General features: G+C 48.8%; 1 protein-coding gene across 1 annotated transcript in view; it reads left to right on the top strand.

Moving 5' to 3' along the window:
• The first annotated feature begins 219 nt into the window (after positions 1-219).
• PROM2 (prominin 2) overlaps positions 220-26185 on the top strand; it is a 53617-nt gene continuing 27651 nt past the window's right edge. The window contains exons 1-12 of the mRNA XM_053401517.1: positions 220-791; positions 4670-4719; positions 6140-6342; positions 7900-8020; positions 17706-17769; positions 18470-18559; positions 20492-20691; positions 22109-22183; positions 22292-22355; positions 22767-22926; positions 24255-24407; positions 24870-24993. Coding sequence (XP_053257492.1) covers positions 524-791; positions 4670-4719; positions 6140-6342; positions 7900-8020; positions 17706-17769; positions 18470-18559; positions 20492-20691; positions 22109-22183; positions 22292-22355; positions 22767-22926; positions 24255-24407; positions 24870-24993 — 1572 coding nt within the window. The 5' untranslated portion in view covers positions 220-523. The remainder of the gene's footprint in view (positions 792-4669; positions 4720-6139; positions 6343-7899; positions 8021-17705; positions 17770-18469; positions 18560-20491; positions 20692-22108; positions 22184-22291; positions 22356-22766; positions 22927-24254; positions 24408-24869; positions 24994-26185) is intronic.

Below are 26185 nucleotides of genomic sequence, written 5' to 3'. Positions count from 1 at the left end.
AGGGGCAGGATGCCGCTACCTCCCTCTACAGCTGTGGCAACCAAGGGCATGTGGCCAGCTGACTCAGTGCAGTGGGTGAACAATCATTAGGTTTGGGGATAAGTCAATGAATGTCTCCTGGGAAAAGCTCCTCATTTCCTTCCCCTCCACCCAGCGCAGCAGCCGCACCCTGCCCCATCCCACTAGCTGGGAAGCAGCGAGAAGCTCAGGCTGCAGCGAGGATCAAACTCGTCTGGCAGGTTTGGGGTTGTTGCTTGCTCCCCCCCTCCGCCTTTCAGCTGCAGACAGAGATGATCAGCTGAAGAGGGAGCAGTGGCCATGCCTCCCTTCCTTCATGCCCTCTGCTTTGCAAGCAGGGCTTGGGAGCACTGACGGACAGCAAGAAAAGAGGCTGCTCCCCTTGCTGGTCCAAGGGAAGAAGAGAGAGTCACTGGGGAGGATCAATCCCCTCCCATAGCGCTGGATGCTACCATCCACCTCTCTACTGCCATAATTTCTGGGGCTGAGACCCATCTCTGAGCCAATGCAGGACGCAGCACTTTCAAGAGGCACCCGTGGCTTTGGGATGCCATGTCCGCTGCTCCTGCTTCTGGCCTTTGCTGTCATTCTCCTGGATCCTGTCCACTCTCAGCAATGCTCCTTGGGAAGCCCTTCGCCCATCCTTCAGTTTGCTGATGTGGGTGCTGAGCAGCGGATTCCTGCCCACCATCGAGTCCCTGGATCTATGGATCACCTCTACGCCCTTGTCCACGGCTACCTTGAAGTTGTTCAGCAGAACCCTTTCCCGACAGGTAAGGAAGCCGACTTCTCCCAGCCGTGGGAGCCGGGTGCAGTTGCCAACGGAGCAAGAAACAAAAGAGAACAAGCTGTGGCCTGACCAGGCCTTGTACCTTCAAGAGTAGCTTGATGTGCAAGAATCGGCAGATAAAACTTCTAATAGCATGAGGGTAAAGCATTTGTCACCTGCTCAGATCTGTGGCTGGGCTAGTTCTAAATCCACAGGAGAAGGAACTGGTTAAAAGAAAAGAAAAAAGCAACCAGAGAGCCAAGGCAACAGAAAGGCCTTGAGACCTTTGAGAAAAATGTGGGAGCCAAGGAAAGACACACATTAAAGAAACCCCAGGCATTCCTGCCACTGCAGGCTCTTAACAGCAGCTTCATTCTTCTCTGCTGGTCTGCTGGGGTGGCTAAAATGCAACACATTTACACACACACACACCAGTGGTAGGTGCCTATCCAGCAAATTCAGGTTGTGTAATTAAAGTGGATTTGGCGCTCTTGTGCAGCAAATCTGCGTCTTCCAAAAATGCAACTTTTTGCAGTGAGGAAAGTGACAAGAAAGTGCACTGAAAGTGTGGGATAACGATTGATGTGACATTGTATAACTTCCCTGTAAACAAATCAAAATGAATGCTCAATAAAGAGGTCATCTGGAAGTGTCCTGAGGGTCCCTACATCCAACATGTAGCAACTTCTGTGGGTGTTCCCCTTCTTTCCCCTCATCAAAACCCACCAGCACGCCTGGTCTGTTCTGTACCTTAGGCAGACCCCAGCCTCCTAGGAATCTGGTAGGGTGTTCATCTGGCAGAGGCGGATTCAGAGGAAGTGCCCATACTGGGCGCTAAAGGGAGTGCTGCAAACATGACTTAGAATGGAAGGCAAGAGGCAAATCAATTCCTTCCACATGGCCAAGAAACACATTTTGATATTTGCTTTCAACTTTGTTCCTGACAGAAACATACAGTAATTGTTCTAACTGGATACACCATATTGACAATTTAACAGATGCTTCTTCTGGGAAGCTCATAAGCAGAACCTGAGTGCAACACCAGCAGTCTCCCCAGTTGTATTCAGGGGCACATTACCTCTGACAGTGGATTTAGGATAGAATGGGATAGGACGGTAATGCAGGTATTTCTCATATGAGGAGGACTGGGGTGCCTGAATGTCAGCTGTTTGGATTCAAGGCGTATGTGGCAGAGAAGGGAGCCCACCAACGCCTCTCATATTACAGTTGAAAAGTGATGGGTCCTTTGGGGTCGCCCCCCGCTGGCCATTTGTGAAATGAATCACCAAAGAAGGGGGCACTGATTTGCATAAATTGCATGGAATAGATGCAAATTTAGAAATTATTAATTTAAATTAAAATATGAGACATCTGACCCTGGCCAGGAAGATTGTGACCAGATGATCCGTGTAAAGGGACACATGACCATTCTCTCTACCTGGATTCCTTTTAATAAATCAACTTGTCTGGGCAAGTAGCAAAGCTTTGTTGGTTCCACAGACGGAAGTTGACTGGGAGTTGACTGCAAACTTGTACCTGCTGACTGGGAGTTGAGTGGGAACAGGACTGAAGGTTGGATGTGACAAGGTGCCGCTCCAGTCCACGGGTAGCCAGCATGGTGCTTCCCAGATGCTGTGAACTTAGCGATGGACAAATATGTACATTTCAGTTTCTCTCCCAGTTCTCCACATTTCCACATTAGTTTGTGATTTTTTTTTTGTCCTCATAAAAATTCACCAGCATTTTAGTGTGAATTTTTCCAGTCCCCCCCTTTTGTATGCAATTTTGCCTTTTCTGCACATTTTCATGGTGCAATTTCCACCAATGGAGCACATTCATCTCCACTAATTTTTGCAGTTTTCTGCACGCTTTCCTCTTTCTTTGTACACTTTACTTGGCTGGAAAACTGCACTGCGGGATTCAGAAAAGTGCATTTCATAGGATGGCTGTGTTTTGGTAGCTGTATTGTTTCAGAAAGTGCTGATTAGGTTGATTCACCTATCAATGCAAGCTGAGCTGGATATCCCTTCCTTCTCTATGTAAACTACAACTCTCATAAACCTGGCCAGTGTTGAAGGGTTATGGAAGCTGTAATTCCCAATGTCTGGATACACCATATTGACTACCCCTGATTTAGACCCTCTGAGGTCCTGAACAGGGCCTGGTTCTCATGGCCAAAGTATGTGAGAAGAAGGTGATACACAACCAGATTGTCCTTTTCCTTTCTTTGCAGCTATGGTGAGCAGCTGCCAGGTTGCTCAGGCAACACTGAGGGGTTAACCTCCTCTCCGAAACTATTTTTCAGAACTAACTGCCCTCCCCTACATATTAAGGTAGATGCTAACACCCTAGTGGGTGTGGGGAATTGAGGCATACAGAGATGAGTTGCACCACTTAGGACTGTGGGCCAGGGGTAGCTAATGTGCAGCCCCTCACCTCAGATGTTGTTGGTCTATGATGCCCATCATCCACAGGCCACTGGTCGTCTTGGCTTGGGCTCAGGGTCGGATTTAGGTTTGATGAGGCCTATAGCTACTGAAAGTAATGGCGTCCTTTATATGTCCAGCTGTCCTTTGTCAACAACAAATTGTCGCTTTTTTGAATATATGCTATGTGGTAATTTATGGACTTAATAGGTATCTAAAGCCATTTTATTTGTTTTTTATAGTATATTTTGGAAATGTACATTCAGTTTCTTTTCCGTTACATTTTTTTGGGGGGCCCAAGTGAGTGGGGCCCTAAGCTATAGCTTGTTAAGCTTGTATGGAAATCTGGCACTGCTTGGGCTGCTGAGAGCTGCAGTGAAGAACATGTGAAGGGCAGCACAATGGTTACTCCTGCTATAGGTGAATGCTCTTGTGACTGTCTGCTCCTCCATATGAAAATGTTCCTCTCATCCTGCACCTAGAAAGATGGGTAGGCTAGATCCTGACACGCTAGTTTTCTATATGAATGGTCCTTGTATGGAGGAACAATCCCTCATGTAAGCCGACAGGACAGCAAACTTGTACCTACTTGCCTGCATTCAGGAACTTACTTATGAGTAGACATGTTTAAGCTTGAACTGTTGAGCTCTAGTCCTATTCACACTTGAATTGTAGTGTGTGAGTGCAATTATATGCACACTTCCTTGTGAGTAAGCCTCATAGAACTTAGTGAGACATTTCGCAAGTAAACATGTACAGGATCCATCTGTGAACAGATCAACAGCCTCTGTTGACAGAGTTGCGGTCTACATTTCCATGTCATTTCCATGCAAAAAGAAAGAGGCTCTAATAACCAAAGGGAACAAGCCCTTTTCTCAAAGTGTGTATAATAAAAAGACAAATAATAGGTACCAACAATTAACCATAGTCACAGGAAGCTCCTCAGTGATTATGCTAATAAAAGAAAAAACAACAATTTGCTCCATTGATGTTGTGAATGGTTGGGCTTCCCATTGTTTGTCAAGTTTAAAGATGGCAACTCTTAACCATGAGAGAGCGGCCTGGCAGGTTGACTGTATTCATGTTTCTTTTGGAATAAGGTATAGAATGCCAAGAAAATAATTTTTCAAAGAGAAGAAAGGTCAATGAAGTGGCTTGTCAGTTCTGTAGGAACCGTGGTTGCCTTGATACTGTTCCGTGTTTCTGGGGAGACATTTGAAAGGCTAGATAAACACACTCCTACCGTTGCGATGGAAGGAAGGTATAATTAGTGTTAAGAATTTTATTTTTAAAGATTTTTATTTTAAAAAATCAGGGTTTTAGAAGTACACAAAACTGGTGCTGAACTAGATCTTCCCTTTACGAAGAGAAGCATAGGCCGTGGGCAAAGGTGTTGAGGGGTGGATTGCTATGGCAATGTTTGAATATTCTGCAACTAATGTGTCTTCTTCCACAGAGTTGCTGAGGGATGCCCTAAATGACCCACCGTCTGCTAATACTTCACAGGTAAGGAAAAACAGAGGAGGGAAGTCCACTTAGGGGGAGGAAGTCCACCATTTTGTGAGCTGGGAATCCATGTTGGATAACACAGTTTAGTTTCTTAGGTATTTTCTTATTTATATGCCCACCTACAGTTCTGAGGCTTATGCACACATGGCTTCCACAAGAGACATGGGCTCAAGTGGAGGTATAGCTGGGGAATGATGTTTGGAGGCTCTGTAGGCAGTTGAAAGAGATTTGACATTAGCAGATATTTAAGAAACGGCGAGGACTTGGAGTTGGTGGGCAGTAAACCTGAGGATGTTGTTAAGAGAAGATTATAGCAGAAGACATGGGAGTCCTTCCCATCTCAACTCGTCTAGGGTTGCCATATTCCAGGGATCAAAAACCTGGACCCCCACCATCAGGGTACCCCCCCGCTCTCTTATCTTTGCTGTCTTCGGCCTCCGGCTCATGATGGGAGGCCGAGCAGCCCCAGGACGGTCACACAAGGCCTGGTGGTGGTCAGGAACAACACCAAGCCTGGCACGACCCCCAGCAGGCCACTCCAGGCCACCCGATGCCTGCTCCCTGTTCCGGGGCACAGTGCCTTCTGAGCATGCACAAAACAAAAACATAAAAATAAAAAACAACCCACCCCTCAAACCCGGACATTTAATTCAAAATGCAAAAATCCACCCAGATTGGGGGGGGCTGCCCCCTCCGGACATGTCTGGGAAATTCCAGACTTATGGCAGCCCTAAACTAATTCCTTCCTAGGTAGACCTCCTCAAGTGCCACCCTCTTACCCAGGGGTCTGATGAAGTGGGCAGTATCCCACAAAAGCTAATACCAAGGCTCTTCCTTGGTTTTGCTGCAAAAAAGCTATTATGGCTGACTACTCTGGAAATCTCGTCTCCTTGGTTCTCCACTGATAACATGACATTCCAGCATACAAGGAATCCACATGTCCCCGCTCCAACCTAATCCTTCTTAACAATGGACATTTTTCAATTACAATGAGAATCATAACTAAGGCTACATTCACACCATACATCTAAAGCACTGTAATACCACTTTAAACTACCCCTGGTGAACTCTGGGAGCTGTAGTTTCTTAGGGGTGCTGAGACTTTTTAGGAGACCCCCATTACTCTCACAGACCTAGAATTCCCAGAGTTCCATAGGAAGAGAGACTGAGTGTTAAACCACTGTGGGAATTGTAGCTCTGGGATGGGACTTGGGGGTCTCCTAACCACTTTCAGCACCCTTAACTGACTACAGCTCCCAGAACTCTTTGGGAAAAGCCACGACTGTTTAAAGTGATATGATAGTGCTTTAAATGTGTGGTGTGAATATGGCCTCAGAGGTCACAGAAGCCAAGCAGAGTGGTTGTGGTAAGAGAGACCAGCGACCATTCTCTGAAGGACTCTTGCTTTCCTCTCCAGATCCTCCAGTATCAAACAGGATACATCATCTGTGCCACAATTGCTGTCATCTATTTTGTGGCGGTGCCCATGACCGGGTTGTGCCTCTGCTGCTGCCGGAAGCACAGGCGCTGTGGCGGGCGGATCAAGGCATACCGCCGCTCCCTTCTCTGCCAGCGCAACCTCCTCATGTTCTGCCTGCTCCTGACCACGCTTGTCATCCTGTAAGTGAGGACCTCAGCTAGTCCACGACATCTGTGCAATGGTGGGGGCAGGGGAGGGCTGCTTGTAGGACTGACAGTTACATGGAGGGGGAAGGAGATGGAACTTTCTGGGGAGGATGTGAGGCTTGTCATTGAACACCTGCATTGGCTTTCCCATTTCCTACCAGGCATATTTAGAGGTTCTGGGTGGTGGTGGTGGTTGTTTTACCTACAAAGCTTTAAATAAGGAATTAGGCCTTCCTGATTGTGTTGGGCTTCCATCAGCACCAGCCAGCATGGCCAATGGTCAGGACCAGGGAAGATGGGAGTTAGAGTCTCAAACTGCGTAACTCTTGCCCACCAGTGTCTAAGAGCACAGGAGCATAAGAAGGATAAGAACTGGCCTGAATCAGACCAGTGGCCCATCTGGTCCACCACCTTTTTGTCTCCTCCTCCTTCCAATTCTGTCCCACCTTTCCTTTGAGGAGCTCATGGTGGTGTACACGGTTCTTCCCTGCTCCCCATTTTATCCTCACAACAACCCTGTGCAGTAGACTAGCTTAAGAGACAGTGACTGGCCCAAGGTCACTCACTCACTGGGCTTCATGGTTGACCAAACTCATTTGGCTATTTAACTCGCCTTGAAGCTTCGCAGGTGGGGCTCCCTATAACCCCACAGAGCACCATTCCTATAAGCCCCATTCATTCTTCCCTTCCTTCCTTTCACAAGCCACTTCCCCCAGGTTTCTGTGCATCCTGATTTGTTGTGGACAAGTTATGCCAGCACTGTCAGTGGTTCAAGATGTTTGCAGAGACATTGTAGGCAGATTAGTGTTCCTTGTTAATTTAGCATTTTGGCCTTCAGCTAGTGAGTCAGGACTCTCAAGTGGACGCTGCTGCAACTTCATGTGGATTTTAGAGCCAGCACCACCCTCTCTTTTTTGTTGTGTAGGCTTTATTTTTAAAGGAGAAAAGATGTGTGGAATGGAGAAAGCAAAGACTAATGAGAAAACTAAAGCACAAATGAGAAAGAAATGTCAGATCTGCCAAGCAGAGAATTGTCCCATATTGCAGGCTTCTCAGTCTGAGGAGGTTAAAGGCAGGCTTGGACCAACTGTGGTGCCGTGGTTAGAATGTTGGACTGGGGAGATCAGAGTTCAAATCCCCACTTGGCCATCAAGCTCATCAAGGGACCTTGAGCGAGTCAGTATAACCCACCCCACAGGGCTTTTACGATGCTAAAACAGGAGGTAACCATGTTTGCCACCATGAGTTCCTTGGAGGAAAGGGAGGGAAGTAAGTCAGTAACCCTGGAAGTACAGAATGCTGGCATGACATGAAAACTGCCTGGGAGGCAGACTACAGGTCCATCACCTGATGGCTGCAAATCAGTGTGTGAATGAGCAATCACTCTGCCTGATAGTATTTCCACTCCACTGTGTATGTATACATGGATACAGTTCCCACATATTCAATTGCTTGCCATTCATCCAGTATTCAGTAACCAAAACAACAGACGTGCGTAGTCAGACAGAGGAGATCACTATTTATACTATGCTTGTACCACTTTTCTTGCAGAGGTGGTGTTATCTGTGCTTTTGCTGCCAATCAGAAGGTGAAAGAAGAGTTGGACCCTGGAACCCGGGATGCACTAAACACCCTGCAGGTTTTGAGGCACCACATGAACTGGGTCCCCCGAGTAAGTTAGCAACACCTCTTGTCTCTTTCTCTGCCCATCCGCCTTTGCTTTGAGTCATTATTGCCAGGAAATTTTGTCTCTTTACTACTAAGATGTCCAGGTATAGAATCATGACTGCAAAGTTGGACCTATGTGGTGCTCTCGGGCGTAAGTGCCTCTAGGTTGCTTTACAAGACTCCTGTTACTTGTTTTCAAGAAGGTCTCTGCTCAAAGTATTGGGTGCTGAGGCCCAGGGAAGTGGTTTTCCATCCCAGTGGGTGTGGGATAGGGCAGGGATGAGTCAGGATGAAGGTGAAATTGTGAGGCAGGCAGATCAGGATCAGAAATGTTGGGAGGCTGGTGGTTCAGTGCACTGAGCTGTTCTTAGGGATGGGGGGTGGAGTTTGATTCAGTTCACATTTTAATGTGAAACCATCTTAATTCAAACTACCCCAAACAACACACAAATTAAAATACTTCAAAATTTACACACCTCTGAATTTTGCAATGCAGTTTTCTTACCGAAAATGTGTATTAAAAATGGATATATTAGGCGAATGTGTGAATAAACTCTTTTTTAAAAATGCAGATTGATGTGGAAATGTGACAGACTGGAATTAAGATAGCAAAATATGAGAAACTGAGCAAAACTGCTCTCTGTGAGAACAGCAGGTGATCACCGTGGCCAGACCCACACCATACATTTAAATCACATGAATCACCCCAAAACAGAATCCTGGGAATTGTAGCTTCTTATAAGTACTGAGAAATGTAGACCTGTGAGGGATACATTCCCATAAATCTTTGGGGAAGCTATGTGCTTGAAATTTGCATTTGGTGTGTTTTTAATGTATGTTTTGGAGCTGCCTTAAGATTAGAATTCCAATCTGCCATGGTGAAGATGGATGTTTCATGGCACCCGAGTGTGTCATATAATATAATAATAATAATAATTTATTATTTGTACCCCGCCCATCTGGCTGGGTTTCCCCAGCCACTCTGGGCGGCTTCCATAGAAACCAAAAATACACTAAAATATCACAGATTAAAAACTTCCCTGAACAGGGCTGCCTTAAGATGTCTTCTGAATGTCAGGTAGTTATTTATCGCTTTGACATCTGATGGGAGGGCGTTCCACAGGGCAGGCGCCACTACCGAGAAGGCCCTCTGCCTGGTTCCCTGTAGCTTTGCTTCTCGCAATGAGGGAACCGCCAGAAGGCCCTCGGCGCTGGACCTCAGCATCCGGGCAGAACGATGGGGGTGGAGACGCTCCTTCAGGTATGCTGGGCCGAGGCCGTTTAGGGCTTTAAAGGTCAACACCAGCACTTTGAATTGTGCTCGGAAACGTACTGGGAGCCAATGTAGGTCTTTCAAGACCGGTGTTATATGGTCTCGGCGGCCGCCCCCAGTCACCAGTCTAGCTGCCGCATTCTGGATTAGTTGTAGTTTCCGAGTCACCTTCAAAGGTAGCCCCACGTAGAGCGCATTGCAGTAGTCCAAGCGGGAGATAACCAGAGCATGCACCACTCTGGCGAGACAGTCCGCAGGCAGGTAGGGTCTCAGCCTGCGTACCAGGTGGAGTTGGTAGACAGCTGCCCTGGACACAGAATTGACCTGCGCCTCCATGGACAGCTGTGAGTCCAAAATGACTCCCAGGCTGCGCACCTGGTCCTTCAGGGGCACAGTTACCCTATTCAGGACCAGGGAGTCCTCCACACCAGCCCGCCCCCTGTCCCCCAAAAACAGTACTTCTGTCTTGTCAGGATTCAACCTCAATCCATTAGCCGCCATCCATCCTCCAACTGCCTCCAGGCACTCACACAGGACCTTCACCGCCTTCACTGGTTCTGATTTGAAAGAGAGGTAGAGCTGGGTATCATCTGCATATTGATGGACACCCAGTCCAAACCCCCTGATGATCTCTCCCAGTGGCTTCATATAGATGTTAAAAAGCATGGGGGAGAGGACGGAACCCTGAGGCACCCCGCAAGTGAGGGCCCAGGGGTCTGAACACTCATCCCCCACCACCACTTTCTGAACACGGCCCAGGAGGAAGGAGCGAAACCACTGCATAACAGTGCCCCCAGCTCCCAGCCCCTCTAGACGGTCCAGAAGGATGTTATGGTCGATTGTATCAAAGGCCGCTGAGAGATCCAGCAGAACCAGGAAACAACTCTCACCTTTGTCCCTAGCTCGCCGGAGATCATCAACCAGCGCGACCAAGGCAGTTTCAGTCCCATGATGAGGCCTGAATCCTGATTGGAAGGGATCCAAATGGTTCGCATCCTCCAGGCGTGCCTGGAGTTGTTCAGCAACCACGCGCTCAATCACCTTGCCCAAGAATGGAAGATTTGAGACTGGGCGATAGTTCGCCATACTGGCCGGGTCTAAAGATGGTTTTTTAAGAAGCGGTTTAATGACCGCCTCTTTCAGCGGATCTGGGAATGTTCCCTCACAGAGGGAAGCATTCACCACCCCGCAGAGCCCATCGCCCAGCCCTTCCCGGCTTGCTTTTATTAGCCAGGATGGGCAAGGATCAAGGAGACAGGTGGTTGGTTTCACGCGTCCAAGCAGCCTGTCCACATCCTCGGGGGTAACGGATTGAAATTGATTCCATGCAACTTGACCAGACAGAGCTCTAGCACTCTCCCGCCCCAGCCCTGCTCCCACGGTGGTGTCTAGCTCCTTCCGAATATGAGTGATTTTATCTGCAAAAAACTTTGCAAAATCGTTGCAGGAGATCTTGGGGTCTTTACAAGGCCCCGGTGGTAAAGGTGGTTCTGTTAAATTGCGAACCACCTGAAAGAGTCTCCTGCTACTATTTTCTGCAGATGCAATAGAGGCGGTGAAGAAAGTCTTCTTCGCCGTCGCTATCGCCACTTGGTAGGCTCGAAGTTGAGCTCTAACCTGTGTCCGGTCAGATTCGGAGTGAGTTTTTTGCCACCGACGCTCTAGCCGTCTCAGCGATTGTTTCATCGCCCTCAGCTCCGAAGAAAACCACGGGGCTGTCCGGGCTCCATGCAATCGGAGAGGGCGCTTCGGAGCCAGACAGTCGATAGCCCTGGTTAACTCCGCATTCCAGCGGGCCACCAGGGAATCAGCTGAAAGGCCATCAACATGGGATAAAGCATCCCCTACCACTCTCTGGAAACCATCTGGATCCATTAAGTGGCGGGGGCGGACCATCCGAATTGGTCCCACCTCCCTGCAGAGGGGAAGGGTCGCGGAGAAGTCCAGTTGCACCAGGAAGTGATCTGACCATGGCACTTCTTTTGTTTCACTTTTACTTAGTGTCAGATCACCCACGTCACTAGAGGTGAACACCAGGTCTAAGGCATGTCCATGACTATGAGTTGGGCCAAACTTATTCAGGGACAGCCCCATGGAGGCCATGCTTTCCACGAAGTCCCGAGCGGCCCCTTGTAAGGTCGTGTCGGCATGGATGTTAAAATCCCCTAGGACAACCAAACTAGGTGTCTCCAGGAGAAAATCCGCCACGACCTGAAGCAGCTCAGACAGGGAATCCTTGGTGCAGCGGGGAGGTCGGTACACCAAAAGGAATCCTGTACTGCCCCTATTGCCCAACTTCCAGAACATGCACTCAGAAAACTGGATCTTCCCAGTAGGACGCCTGGTGCAAGCTAGTGACTTCCTAAAAATCACTGCAACCCCCCCTCCCCGCCCACATGACCTGGGTTGCTGTGCGTAAGAGAAACCTGGTGGGCAAGCAGCGGCAAGGACAGGCCCATCTGCTTCCTCCAACCAGGTCTCTGTCACACATGCCAGGTCAAATCCTCCATCCACAATCAGGTCGTGGATGGCAGTGGTTTTATTCATCATTGACCTGGCATTACACAGCAACACCTTCAGGTCATGTAGGTTTCCCCTGTTGATTCCAGTATCCATCCGGTCAAGGCCAGACCCGGAGGCAGGGATAGTCTTCAGACAACAACTAAACCTGCCTCCTCGGTAATGACATGGTCTGGTCTTAGCGTAACTCCGCCTCCTGCCCATGATCACCGAGATCGGATGTCCCAGTGCTTCCCCCCCTGTGGAACTTGTCCCAGCCATCGTGTTGGCTGGGGCCCCACTCCCAGGCAGCCCTGATCCCGCCCCTTAAAAACAAAACGCAAACTATACAGAACCAATAAAACAACAACAACAAAAAAGAACAGAACAATTATACTAAAATTAATCCCCAACTAAATATCCATCCCACCCACCCCCAACAAAGGAAAAAAGGAAAACAAGAAATAAAAATTTAAATTGCCACCGACTGCTTGAGGACATTTTAAAGCACATTAACCACCTGGAACAGGGAAGCAATGGCAGAACACTTCCCACCCTTCCCAAAAAGTTTGTTCCAAAAAAGGCCTGGGCCACGCCCCCTGGGCCAGTTGGAAAAGGCCCTGGAATGGAGCAGGCCCTGCAGTCCTCACCCAGCCGATGGTCCGAGGCCTCACTGCAGCAGGAGTCCCTTTATAGCTGGGAGAGAGGGCCTGGGCCACGCCCCCTGGGCCAGTTGGAAAAGGCCCTGGAAGGGAGCAGGCCCTGCAGTCCTCACCCAGCCGATGGTCCGAGGCTTCCCCGCAGCAGGAGTCCCTTTATAGCTGGGAGAGAGGGCCTGGGCCACGCCCCCTGGGCCAGTTGGAAAAGGCCCTGGAATGGAGCAGGCCCTGCAGTCCTCACCCAGCCGATGGTCCGAGGCCTCACTGCAGCAGGAGTCCCTTTATAGCTGGGAGAGAGGGCCTGGGCCACGCCCCCTGGGCCAGTTGGAAAAGGCCCTGGAAGGGAGCAGGCCCTGCAGTCCTCACCCAGCCGATGGTCCGAGGCTTCCCCGCAGCAGGAGTCCCTTTATAGCTGGGAGAGAGGGCCTGGGCCACGCCCCCTGGGCCAGTTGGAAAAGGCCCTGGAATGGAGCAGGCCCTGCAGTCCTCACCCAGCCGATGGTCCGAGGCCTCACTGCAGCAGGAGTCCCTTTATAGCTGGGAGAGAGGGCCTGGGCCACGCCCCCTGGGCCAGTTGGAAAAGGCCCTGGAAGGGAGCAGGCCCTGCAGTCCTCACCCAGCCGATGGTCCGAGGCCTCACTGCAGCAGGAGTCCCTTTATAGCTGGGAGAGAGGGCCTGGGCCACGCCCCCTGGGCCAGTTGGAAAAGGCCCTGGAATGGAGCAGGCCCTGCAGTCCTCACCCAGCCGATGGTCCGAGGCTTCCCCGCAGCAGGAGTCCCTTTATAGCTGGGAGAGAGGGCCTGGGCCACGCCCCCTGGGCCAGTTGGAAAAGGCCCTGGAATGGAGCAGGCCCTGCAGTCCTCACCCAGCCGATGGTCCGAGGCCTCACTGCAGCAGGAGTCCCTTTATAGCTGGGAGAGAGGGCCTGGGCCACGCCCCCTGGGCCAGTTGGAAAAGGCCCTGGAAGGGAGCAGGCCCTGCAGTCCTCACCCAGCCGATGGTCCGAGGCCTCACTGCAGCAGGAGTCCCTTTATAGCTGGGAGAGAGGGCCTGGGCCACGCCCCCTGGGCCAGTTGGAAAAGGCCCTGGAATGGAGCAGGCCCTGCAGTCCTCACCCAGCCGATGGTCCGAGGCTTCCCCGCAGCAGGAGTCCCTTTATAGCTGGGAGAGAGGGCCTGGGCCACGCCCCCTGGGCCAGTTGGAAAAGGCCCTGGAAGGGAGCAGGCCCTGCAGTCCTCACCCAGCCGATGGTCCGAGGCCTCACTGCAGCAGGAGTCCCTTTATAGCTGGGAGAGAGGGCCTGGGCCACGCCCCCTGGGCCAGTTGGAAAAGGCCCTGGAAGGGAGCAGGCCCTGCAGTCCTCACCCAGCCGATGGTCCGAGGCCTCACTGCAGCAGGAGTCCCTTTATAGCTGGGAGAGAGGGCCTGGGCCACGCCCCCTGGGCCAGTTGGAAAAGGCCCTGGAAGGGAGCAGGCCCTGCAGTCCTCACCCAGCCGATGGTCCGAGGCCTCACTGCAGCAGGAGTCCCTTTATAGCTGGGAGAGAGGGCCTGGGCCACGCCCCCTGGGCCAGTTGGAAAAGGCCCTGGAAGGGAGCAGGCCCTGCAGTCCTCACCCAGCCGATGTGTCAGCCACTGGTTCAGATGCAGAAACATCCTCCCCCGTCCCTGTCCCCCCTCACCACACCCACCGGCTGCTTCTTCTCTGAGAAAGTGGAAGGACAAGGCAGCCTCTGCATAAGATAGGTTGGCTTGCTGGCCACCATTGCGCCTGGCAGCAGCTGCAGCAGCAGCAAGGCTCCTTAACTGCTTGTGTGCTAATGCGAGCTGGCAAGCGGGTGTCCTTGGGGACACAAATCCAGGGCACTCTGAATGTGCCACAGCCTTCTTCAGCAGCTGGCAGTGGCACGTCCCCTTTGCAACCCCAGAGCAGAGAAAAAGCTCTGCAGCCTGCGGGAGATATCTGTGGCGCCAGGGGGTGGTCCAAAGGGTGACGAGGGGTTGCCGAGCAGTGGGGCAAGCTGCAGAGGAACAGCTTCATTAACCAGAAGTGGGTGACGAGCCATTTGGGAGTGGAGTGGTGGGGGAAGATTTAGTTGGCTGGGAGTCATTTTAATTTGCTGTTCATACACAGCATTAAATCTTAATGGGTATTTTATTGTTTCACCCTGTTATTGGGAGTTTTAAAAAGATGTTACTTCCCTGACTGGGAGGAGCTGAACTAGAAATCGGATAAGCCTGCACCAAACATTTCCCACTTAGATGCCACAAACCTACAAGCTTTCCATGGTGTCATTTAAATCTGGCACCTACCACATAGCAGGACAGAGAAAATGTGTATTTTTTAGGATGGCGTAAACAACAAAATGCTTCTAGTTCAGCCTTGCCCAGTAGATGCCCTCCAAATGTTTTGGACTCCAACTCCCATGAGTCCCAGCTGGCCTACCTTGAGCTGACTGGGGCTGATGGGAATTGGGGACCAAAACATTTGGAGGGCATCTTATTGGGCAATGACCCAGGGCCAACAGAAAGAAGTGCAGAGTGGAGGAACTTGGACTCCAAAGTGTGTGAAAACTAAGAGGGTTTTGTTACAACTTAACAGGACAGGATCTTTCCTTTGGAACAATCTTAAACTTTAAAACTCTGTAGAATAACTGAAACAGCTTGCACAAATGTCCCTGCCTATCCTGAAGAAGGAAGCTGTGCCCCTAATGCGGTGAACTATAATAATTCTTTTTGGTGGGCACTTATGTATGAAAATATGCTTGTCCTTTTTGCATACTTGCTGGTTTCTATGCCTTTCTCCTTCAGTCAGTCCCACCCTCTGTTGCTTTTAGGAGAAATTTCACTGGAAGCAGTAATCACAGATTTCCCACGTAATGACCAGTTAGTTCTCAGATGCATGAATATGACAAAGACATCTTTCTCTGTGAAAGCTGCTGCCATGATTGATCTGTTAGTCTTTAAGGGGCTGCAGGAGTCTTTGTCGTTAAGGAGGGGGTCCTATCAGTCAGCCTACGTAAGGCTAAACAAAATACGATGTGGCAAATCCACAGCCAGGAGCCCCTGCAGTCCCCACCACTTCGACACGCAAAACAACAAGTTTGCCTCCAGACTGATTTGCAAGTGCATTTCAAACACATAACAGAACTTTAAGTGGCGGCTAAATGTACAGAAGAGTGTGGGATGGACAAATGATTAACCATAAGGCAAGCTAAGAATGGAGGAGAAATTTAATTCAGTTTGTACTTAAAGGCAAACATCTAATTCATACTTTCCGAAACAATAACTTCTCTGAATTTCGCAGTGCAGTTCTCCAACCAAGTAATATGTTCAAAAGTGCATATTGGGGGTGTGCGCATAAAAATGCATGTATCTGTGAAAACAACATACAAAAATACATTATATTAGGGAAATTTGCATTGCAAACATATGCATATTAGGCAAAACCGCATTGCAAAAAAGTGTATATTAAGCAAAACTGCATGAGTTTTCATGACAACTAAGAAAAAGATCACATACTGATGTGCAAATGTGGAGAACTGAACTTAACATTGGAAAGATGAGAAACTGACATATTCACTCATCCCGACCACAAGCAAATCAACATGAATGCTCCTTGTCATATGACCTCTCTGCAAACAATTCAGAACAAATGGTCAATAAAGATTGAGCATAGTTTCACCTGGGATCTTCTTCATGCAAACCATGCTCTGTTTTATTTCTTTCTTTGTTTAATTTGTATAGCACCCTTTATCTGATGATCACAGGGCAGTTTACAATATAAAAACACAAAAATATATAGCATAGCATCAAACAAAAACACCCCCTCCCCACAGTTTAAAATGCCATAGAGAAGAGGAATGTTTTTGCTTGGCTCCTATAGATATGTAATGAAGGCAGCAGGCAGCCTTCCAAGCAAGGAGCCACCACAGAAAAGGCCTGCTCTTGTGTTTCCACCCTCTGGGCCTCTCATGGAGGAGGCACATGAAGAAGGGCCTCAGCCTTTCCCCATCAAGTGACTTGATAAATGCAAAGAAAATTAGCAAAGCCACATTCTTGTATAACTATCCTGGGGAGCAGTGGTAAACTTAAGATACTCCCAGACACTGCAACACAACTAGGTTTGTGTGTGCACACATTGGTTTTTTCAAAGAACAAATTCTGCATGAATTTCAGCTACTGGCACCACAAACACACACTACTGCCTGCAAATAATAAAACAAAACAAAATAAAAATCTATCCCACTTGACAGATTGAAAATGGACTGTGGCCAATTTCATTACCAAGTCGAAAAGTCAGCATCCCTGTTGTATTTCTTGACATTCTCATTCTGCCAAGGTTCTGACTTCCACAAAGGCATTGGGAAGTTTCCTGTGAATACAGCCAGCTCTCTGCCTCCTTTCTAGTTGTCCCTTTGCCCTCTGGGTTGAGTTTTGAAGTCACAGAAGCATTTGTACCACATCTGTGTTTTCTACTGGGGCACACGCAGCCTGGCTTTGAAACGTGTGCCATGGAGCATGCTTGCTGCTGCTCTCCCAAGGAAGCAAAGAAGCAGTGATGGCTTTAAAGGGGGATTGGACAAATTCATGAAGGCTCTCAGTGGCTACTGGTGGGTATATCCTGAGGGATATATTTTACCTCCACAGCTGGAGGCTGTAACGCTTCTGAACGCCAGTTGCTGAAAACTGCAGGAGGGAAAAGTGCTGTTGCACTCATATCCTGCTTGTGGCATCTGGTTGGCCACTGAAAATGGGATAATGAACTAGGTGGGCCACTAGACTGATCCAGCAGACCCTTCTTAAGTTCTTAAAACTTGACTTATATGGAATGTGGACCACCTGGAAAGCCCTTACCGATGTAGGTATCCCACACAGGCCCATTCACGTTCAAATGCACTTTCCACATGCACAGACTGGTTCACTGGTTCACATGGAATGTCACCTGCCAGTAGTGCCCCTTCCTGGGTCACTGAATAAGCCATAAGTCCCAAGTACAAGTACTATAAAGCTTCACTGTCTTCCTGCTGGACCTCATGGGGCTGAGAGCTTACCCCCTCCGTGTCTTGTTTCAGCTTTGCAAGAAGACAAAACAAACAGCCTAACCCTGGGGGTTTTGTGTAGCAAGGGGTCAAGGTTTGCATGGGTCAAAAATGAGGTCTGATGCAAATCTTTCCTGAAAGATGCCAAGGTGTGAGTTGAGCTCTTATTTCAACCCTTTAAAAGTCTCTCTCTCCTCCTCCCACCCCCTGCTATAGGGAGTTCAGCTGACCGTAGAGCAGTTTACAGTCCCGAAACAGCAAATCCTCAGTGACCTGAACAGTAAGTTGCCATTGCTGTGTATATTTATGTTTGCCTCAGGGCCATGTCACACACTGCTTTTTCACGTGTACATCTCGTATATGTATATATTAAGTGTTCACGAGACTTGTGTGAATGCAACAGGCAATTATTATATGCAAATGTCTGCAGAAGTGCCCTCATCAGGCACTCAGGAATGGGTCCGGCTCCTGCTTGAGTGTCCCCTCAAACCAAACATTTAATGTGAGTGGGGTTTGATGGTCTGTTGGTTTGGCACAAGCAGTAAGAGAAGATGGAGAAAAGGCTCCCATGGGTGCTATTGAAAACTTTCTTCTGAATGCAGAGAGCAGCTTGGGGGTGGGGGAAATGTGTCAATGTCCGGAGAGTTTAAAATGTATAAACCAGTCTTCATTAAAGAATGGATTTCAGAGCAGTATATAAAACTGCATTACATAAATTTATTATATGTATTTGTGTATTACCCAGTAACTGATATTCTGGGATAAGCTAACAATGAAATTTAAAACCACAAATATTAAAATAAGAGAACCATCAAAGCAGAATAAAACAATCACAGTGTGAATTAGAATAAGTAAAGCCAACAAGCCAACAAGCCAAAAACAAGAGCATAACAGCTGTACAGCATAAGACATCTTCCTAGCTAGGCTGAAGAGGTGGGAATTGCCCCAGATTTGACAGGTGGTGCTTTTGTGTTTTTCAGATGTCAGCTGGACCATTGGCACCACCATCCACCTCCTGCTCAAGGGGAATGTCTATTCTGCCATGGATGCTTTGAAGGCCAGAGTGCAAGGTAAGATCAAGACTTGTCTCAAGCTATTATGTTTTAACTCTCATAGGCCATGACACTGTGGCAGCTTTCTGCAACCTGGTGCCCTTGATGTGCCTTGGACTACAATTCCCATTAGCTGTGCTCCCTTCAGCTGTAGCATCATATGGCCTTGTTGGCTGGGGCTGATGGGAGTTGTAATCCAAGCCATCTGGAGGGCACCAGGTTGCGGAAGGCTGGTTGATGATGAGACATCCTACATGGTTTACACCTTCAGTTTACCAAATGATACCTGTAGTTCATGCATGATGAAAGCACAGAGTCACCCCTAAAAGGCTTGCATTACAGGTGCCTGTCCCAAAGTGCAACTAAATAAAATAAAATAATCCTGTTTGGACAAATATAGTGATCTGTTGTAAAGCGGTTGCCTTTAAAGATGGTCAGGAAACTTCAACTGGTTCCAAGTCGTGGCCAGCAGAGTCCTTGTGGTTATACAGTGCTCAGCTTCAAGAATGGCTGTATTATAGAAGCTGCACTGGCTTCCAGCGTGTTTCTAGGCCCGGTTTAGAGTGGTGGTGTAAACCTTTGAAGCCCTAAAGGGTTTGGGATGACTACCTGCACCCGTACCATCCTGCACACATACCGAGATGTTGTAAAAACATAAGCAGAGCCTGCTGGGTCTGGCCAGTGACCCATCTAGCGCAGCATCCTGTTCTCACAGTGGCCATGCAGATGCCCAGAGATGCAAGCAAGCAAGACCTGAGTGCAGCTGCAGGGCCCTCCCCTCCTGTGATTCCCAGCAACTGGTGTTCAGAGGCAGACTGCCTCTGAGGGTGAAGATGGAGCATCTGAACCGGACGCCCTCCCGGCGTGTCCACCTCCTGGGTCTAGGAGGGCACCTCTGGAACTGCCTCCCCACAGAGCTGTGGTGAGTGCCATTCAGAGGGCCTGACAGACTCCTTTGTTTTCATTGGCCGTCCCTAAATAATGTTTTGTCCATTCACTGGATGGAGATTACAGTATTATTCTGCTATATAGTTCTGAGCCTGCTTCTGTTTTCATGAATCTGCTTTATTCCTGTTTTGAGCAATACTGACAGAAACACACTTGTAGTTCTTATTGTCATACGCCACTCTGGATGGACTTACCCTGGAAAAATAGCATATTTATATGCTACTTATTTTTGAAAATAAGATAAACCAAGAGCGGAATTCACAACCTATTGTGAGCTAGGGTTGCCATCCGTCCTGTATAACACAGGATTGTCTCTTATTTCAATGTACAATTCCTGTATTGATTCAATACAGGACACAGTTTGTCTTGTATTCCCTGTTTCCACTCTGCTGCTGCACGCACACTCTCTCCCTTTTCTCGCTTCTTCCTTTTCCTTTTCCCTCCTGACTCCCTCTCCTCATCTCGCCCCCAAGGAGGATCCAACCAGGGCAAGGCTTTCATGCTGCTGCTTCCAGTTCCTGCAGCTTGGGCTGGGTGAAGGCGGCCATCCACAGAGCTGCACCCTGGGAGCGCTGGGCTCCATCGCTCAGAGAGGAGCCGGCTCTGGGTCTCTAGAAACAAGCAGTTTTGTGCAGGTGTAGCCCAGAAACCCCCGTTCCGAACATTGTTATCCGCATGACATTGGGGGGGGGGGAGAGTAGCTCCCCATATGGCTTGCCATCCCCCCTGTTCCCTAATATTTTTTTCTGTCCTTCAGAATTTAACGTGTGGAACAAAGCTCATCCCCCCCCATCAGAATATGCTCATTTATTTTTTGCTCTGGCCTGCATGTCTTGCTGTCCAGTACCATACATTACTGCATGTATGTGAAAGGGTGTGTGAAAGGTCACACCAGGTGGGAAGAGAATTTGCCCCCAACCTCCCGCTGCCTGCCTGCTGCTATCCTGTCCTGTATTTTGCCAGAACAAAGGTGGCAGCCCTAATGTGACCTTTCTCTTTAAGACCTACAGAACTCACTGCACCATTTGCAGACTCTCAACAAGACTGTGCAGGCCCTGATCCAGCAACAAGATGAGCTGGAAGCAGCCCTGAAAGACAGGAAGCAAAGCCTCACTTCCCTCCTGGAGGATCCGGGCTGCATCTATTGCGCCGGCGCCCTGAGCCAAGCTCAGAGTTTGGAGCCGGGCGCCAACTACCACAAAGTAAGTTCACCGAGAGGCTGGGCCCCTCCAGGATGGAGACTCTTGCTCAAGTACAAAGGTGCCTTTGAAAGGGCAACATGTTCTCCAGTGCATTTCTGATGAGCAAAATAAACACAGCTGTGTCACTTCTTTTGGTGCACAAAAGCTTGTACACTTCAGCAGGATTTGGGCCAGTAACAGATGTTCTGTTGCCTCTGCTGTATTTCTTTAGGTCATAGACTTGAATTCATGTCACATTTCCTTCAGCTGTGTTGAGAGTTCATGTTTCCTGTCCAGAAGTGGTCTTTCTTCTTCTAGGATGGCAGTTGCCAAGGCTAACTGCAGGGACCTCTTTAATGAAGCACAAGCTTCCACACCCAGCTTGGCCATCAGCCCCACACTTCACACTAATTTCAGTAGCTGATGGTGCACAGAACTGTGGGTTTCAGAGTCAACGTTTTGGCACAGGGGAGATCTGTGATTAGATCTCCCAAGTCTTTTTTGAAAAAGGGGGAATGCATGCAGCCCTCCAATGTGGATTGAGGCAATGTCCTGACCTGCATGGTATGTTTTCCCCCATGATGGAAATAGCAGCTCCATATGTGTGTGCAAAAGGGTAGTTACTTCCTGTCAATGCTGATACCAGGGCCGGCTCAAGACATTTTGCTGCCTAAGGCCAAGGACAAGATGGCAGCCTCAAGCCCCAAGGCATGGACAGAAGCCAGTTGGACTGGTGGTTGACTCTTACTCCAATACAGGTGAAAGGACAGCGTCTTCCACTGCATTTGAGGGCAGCAGGCTCCTGTAAGGGGTACAGGGCAAGCCACATGGCACTCACAGCTCTGCACCTCAGCATCTGCCTTCCTCATCACAGGGCCAGCCCTGGCTGCTACCCAGTCTGATTTTAATGGGGATCTGCTGCTGCATTTATCCCTTTAAAACACAGAGAAAATATCTGATCATAGACCTGCCACCATCTTCTCCAGTTGCACCCTTGTTTTCTACACAGTGGCTGTGGCCCTCCAGATGTTGTTGGCCAACTCCCATCAGCCCCAGGCAGCATGGCCAATGATGACGGATTGTGGGAGTTGAGATCCAGCAACACCTGGAGGGCCACAAGTTCTCCACTCCTCCTCTAGGTCACAGACTTCCCCAACCTGGTGTAGGAGCTACTGGGGAGGTGGAAACTCTTACCAGTTGAGGAGCCTTCAGGGACCTGGTGTCCTCCAGGTCTTTTGGTCTACAATGGAGCTGATGGAGTTGTAGTTCAAAACATCTGGATGGCACCAGGTTATGGTTATAACTGTAGATAAAGCTCTGAATTTTCCATGGGCAGGGGGGAATACAACTAATGACTATATTAATTGAAATGCACAGAATTTTCACTTTCTTCTCCACTTCCAAGCACTTGTCTTTTATCGGTGGTTTGTTCCCTCAGGTACCTTCAGTAGAAAAGGTTTTGAAGACCTTGCATGGGCTTCCCAAGGCTAATTTCTCTGAAATGATTCGCCGGGTAAGTAGTTAAAGAATCTTGGAGCAAGAAGAGAGACTTCTGCTTGTTCTTTAGCAAAATTCACACTTGGCCCAATGTGTTCAGACATTTCGGTTTCTGTGCTTCTAGGCCAATAGCAGCTTCAACTCTATCCCGGGACTAGCTCAGGTGAAGATGGCGGACGTTGTTCAAGGTGAGTTAAGCCCTTCCATGCTCATGCTGAGGGTGAAGGGCTGTAGCTCAGTGGTGGGGCATCTGCTTTGCATGCAGAAGGTTCCATATCCAGTCCCTGGCACCTCCAGCTAGGGCTGGGGAGGAGAGCCTTGAAGCGCTGGAGAGCCGCTGCTGCCGGCCAGAGTGGACAATGCTGAGCCGGATGGACCCAGCAGAGGTCAGCTTCCTCTGTTTCCCATGCTAGGCTGGAGGCTGTAATTCCACTGTATGGTGTAGATTCATCTAGCCAGGGCTTAATTTGAATTGGGGGCATTGGGGTGTGGTGCCAGGCTTGCTTTTCATGCCAGTGCCCAGCCCAGGAACGTGTGACGAGAAACCACAAACCTTGTTTGGCTCCTCCGTCACCTGATGTTCCGCACTTGCCTTGCAGAACTCAAGGAAGAAATAGAGAAGGCTGCCCAAAAGTTGCAGTCCATCCCAGACGACTTTCCGATCTCAGATCACACCCGTCCCATGAATGATGCTCTGGTGAAGGCTGAGAACAAGAGCCGGCCCTATTTTTTGGAGGCAAAACGTTACGAGACATACAGGTAAAATGGAGCTCTGTGCTTTGCACGCAGGAGGAACAGCATTCTCCTATGCGTCCTTTTGACCCATCCTCATGCCAATCTGCTTCTCATTCTATCCCTCCCGCCTGCTCATCAAGTTCAGCCCTTATGCTGTAGTGGTTAGAGTGATAGACCAGGACCAAGGAGACCCACGTTCAAATCTCTGCTCAGGCATTAACCTTGGGATGGCCACTGTCTCTCAGCTGAACAGACCTCACAGGGTTGTTGTAAGGATAAAATGGAGAGGGAGAACCCATTTATGCCACACGTCTTGAGATTTTTTGGAGGAAAAGTGGGAGATAAAAGTAATAATAAAGATAATTTTAAAAATCTGTTGGCCAGTTAATTGCTCACAAAAATACTTTAAAAATCATAATGGCAATACTTAGCATGCGTAGAGTGCTTAAGAACATTTAAAGCACTTCAGTTACATTTATGTATGTTTGTATGTATGTATGTATGGTATGTATGTATGTATGTATGTATGTATGTAAAACTCTACACTGCCTTTCTGCCAAAACGTGGCTTCCACAAATAATAAAAAATCAATAAAATACAGTAATACATGAAGGAGATTTAAAAACACACATGCAGTTCAAAGCAGAAGTGCAAGTGACCAGGAGAGCCTTTAAAACAACAGTGCAGTTAACTAATCACAAGGCCAATACAAACCAACAGTGACAGAATAAAAAACTCAACATAAGCAGCAATGAAAGGCTTATCACTGAAGGCTTGGGGAACAGGTCAGACTTCACCTGGCCCCTGACAGCAAGAGATGCTTCATCAATGGATCCTGTTCTGTGACTGAGCCACATCTCTTACAGCAGAGCTGGGGAAACTGTGGCTCGCCAGGTGCTGCTGGACTGCATCTCCCATCATCCCTCTCCGTTGGCCGTGCTGCTTGGAGCTGATGGGAGTTGAAGGCCAACAACATCTGGAAGGCCAGGAGGAGGAGGAGGATTTTCATTTAGGAACTGCTTCTATGCCAAAATGGCTTCAAAGCAGTTTACAAATATAAAACCAATACTGTAAACAATTAAAATGCACAATCTCAAATAAACAGGGGCATTCAGATGTCATTAATAAAACATATAATATTAAAAATAACACAAACAATTAAAAAGCATAACAGAGCTTTTAAGAAACCATCTGTAACAATAAAATCAGAAGTTCATTTATGGAGAGCCCCTTACTGACAAGCCACCCAGCAGAAACCAGGTCTGTGGGCAACAGGATGTACAGTGGATTTTTGTTTGCTTATCTCCTCCAAGCCTCACTGATGTGTCCCCACCCCACTTTTCTGTCCTCAGGTGGCTTGCAGGTATCGTTGCCTGCACTGTCATCTTGCTGATCGTCTTCTGCAACTTCCTGGGGCTTTCCTTTGGCACATATGGGCTGGTCTTGCGAGAGGATCCCAGTGACTATGAGAGGAGGGGAGAAGCTGGAGCCAGATTACTCTTAATGTAAGACATGTCTGAGTCCTGAGTCCTGGGCATGTCTGAGTCCAGCACAGAGGGTTGATTCCAAACTCTGTTCCAGGGTGACATGGGATCCTTTAGGAGGAAGGGTGGGATATAAATTCAATAAATAAGAAAAATAAAAGATTAGTGTTCAGCAGCGGTAGAGAGTGTTCTTGTGGTGGGGAGGAGGGAGGGTGGTCAGTCAGAACTCAGTGGCCAGTATGGCCATCCACAAGTGCTTGCCTTGACCTTCAGGGGATCTAGTCTGAGGGTGCTCTGAAAATGGTCGGTGTTTGAAAAAATATATCTATGAGGAGAAATTTGCACTCAAATGCCAGTGGACGTTCATGTGATTTTTATTTTTATTTTAAATTGCAACCTGATTCAGAGATGTGGAGAACTGTTCTTAATAGGAGGGTGAGTGTTGAGACCTGCAGGAATTTCTCCCTGTCTTTTCTGTTACAGCGGTGTCGTCTTCAGCTTCCTCTTCTCCTGGCTACTGATTCTCTTGGTCTTCGGCACCTTCCTGCTTGGGGGAAACGTCCAGACCTTGGTGTGCAAGCACTGGGCCAATCAGGAGATCTACAAGGTGAGTTTGTGCGCATGGAAAAGCAGACAGTCTGCCCAAGAGTTGCAGGGAAAAGATGCCACTGTCATACAGTGGTTCCACTCCTTCCTCCTGGGCCATGTTCAGAAAGTGGTGTTGGGGGATGGGTGCTCAGACCCCTGGGCCTTCATTTGTGGGGTGCCTCAGGGTTCCGTCCTCTCACCCATGTTTTTAACATCTACATGAAGCTGCTGGGAGAGATCATCAGGGGGTTTTGGCTGGGTGTGACACCCAGCTCTACCTCTCTTTCAAATCAGAACCAGTGAAGGTCCTGTGTGAGTGCCTGGAGGCGGTTGGAGGAGGGATGGTGGCTAACAGATTGAGGTTGAATCCTGACAAGACAGAAGTACTGCTTTGGGGGGACAGGGGGCGGGCTGGTGTGGAAGACTCCTTGGTCCTGAATGGGGTAACTGTGCCCCTGAAGGACCAGGTGCACAGCCTGGGAGTCATTCTGGACTCACAGCTGTCCATGGAGGCACAGGTCAATTCTGTATCCAGGGCAGCTGTCTACCAGCTCCATCTGGTACACAGTCTGAGACCCTCGCTCCCTGCAGACTGTCTTTCCAGAGTGGTGCATGCTCTAGTTATCTCCCACTTGGACTATTGCAATGTGCTCTACGTGGGACTACCTTTGAAGGTGACCCGGAAACTACAACTAATCCAGAATGCGGCAGCAGGACTGGTGACTGGAAGTGGCTGCCGAGACCATATAACGCCGGTCCTGAGAGACCTACATTGGCTTCCAGTATGTTTCCAAGCACAATTCAAAGTGTTGGTGCTGACCTTTAAAGCCCTAAACAGCCTCGGTCCAGTATATCTGAAGGAGCGTCTCCACCCCCATCATTCAGCCCAGACACTTTAAGCAGCGGCTTGACAACCATATGTCAGGAGTGCTCTGATGGTGTTTCCTGCTTGGCAGGGGGTTGGACTCGATGGCCCTTGTGGTCTCTTCCAACTCTATGATTCTATGATTCTATGACTGAGGTCCAGCGCCGAGGGCCTTCTGGCAGTTCCCTCACTGCGAGAAGTGAGGTTACAGCGAACCAGGCAGAGGGCCTTCTTGGTAGTGGCACCCACCCTGTGCAACGGCCTCCCATCAGATGTCAAGGAAACAACTATCTTACTTTTAAAAGACATTTGAAGGCAGCCCTGTTTAGGGAATTTTTTAATGTTT

This window comes from Podarcis raffonei, chromosome 8 (assembly GCF_027172205.1).
Source record: "Podarcis raffonei isolate rPodRaf1 chromosome 8, rPodRaf1.pri, whole genome shotgun sequence".
Taxonomy (NCBI): Eukaryota; Metazoa; Chordata; class Lepidosauria; order Squamata; family Lacertidae; genus Podarcis; species Podarcis raffonei.
Note: the sequence above shows the minus strand (reverse complement) of the source record. Positions and strands in the feature narration are given on the sequence as shown.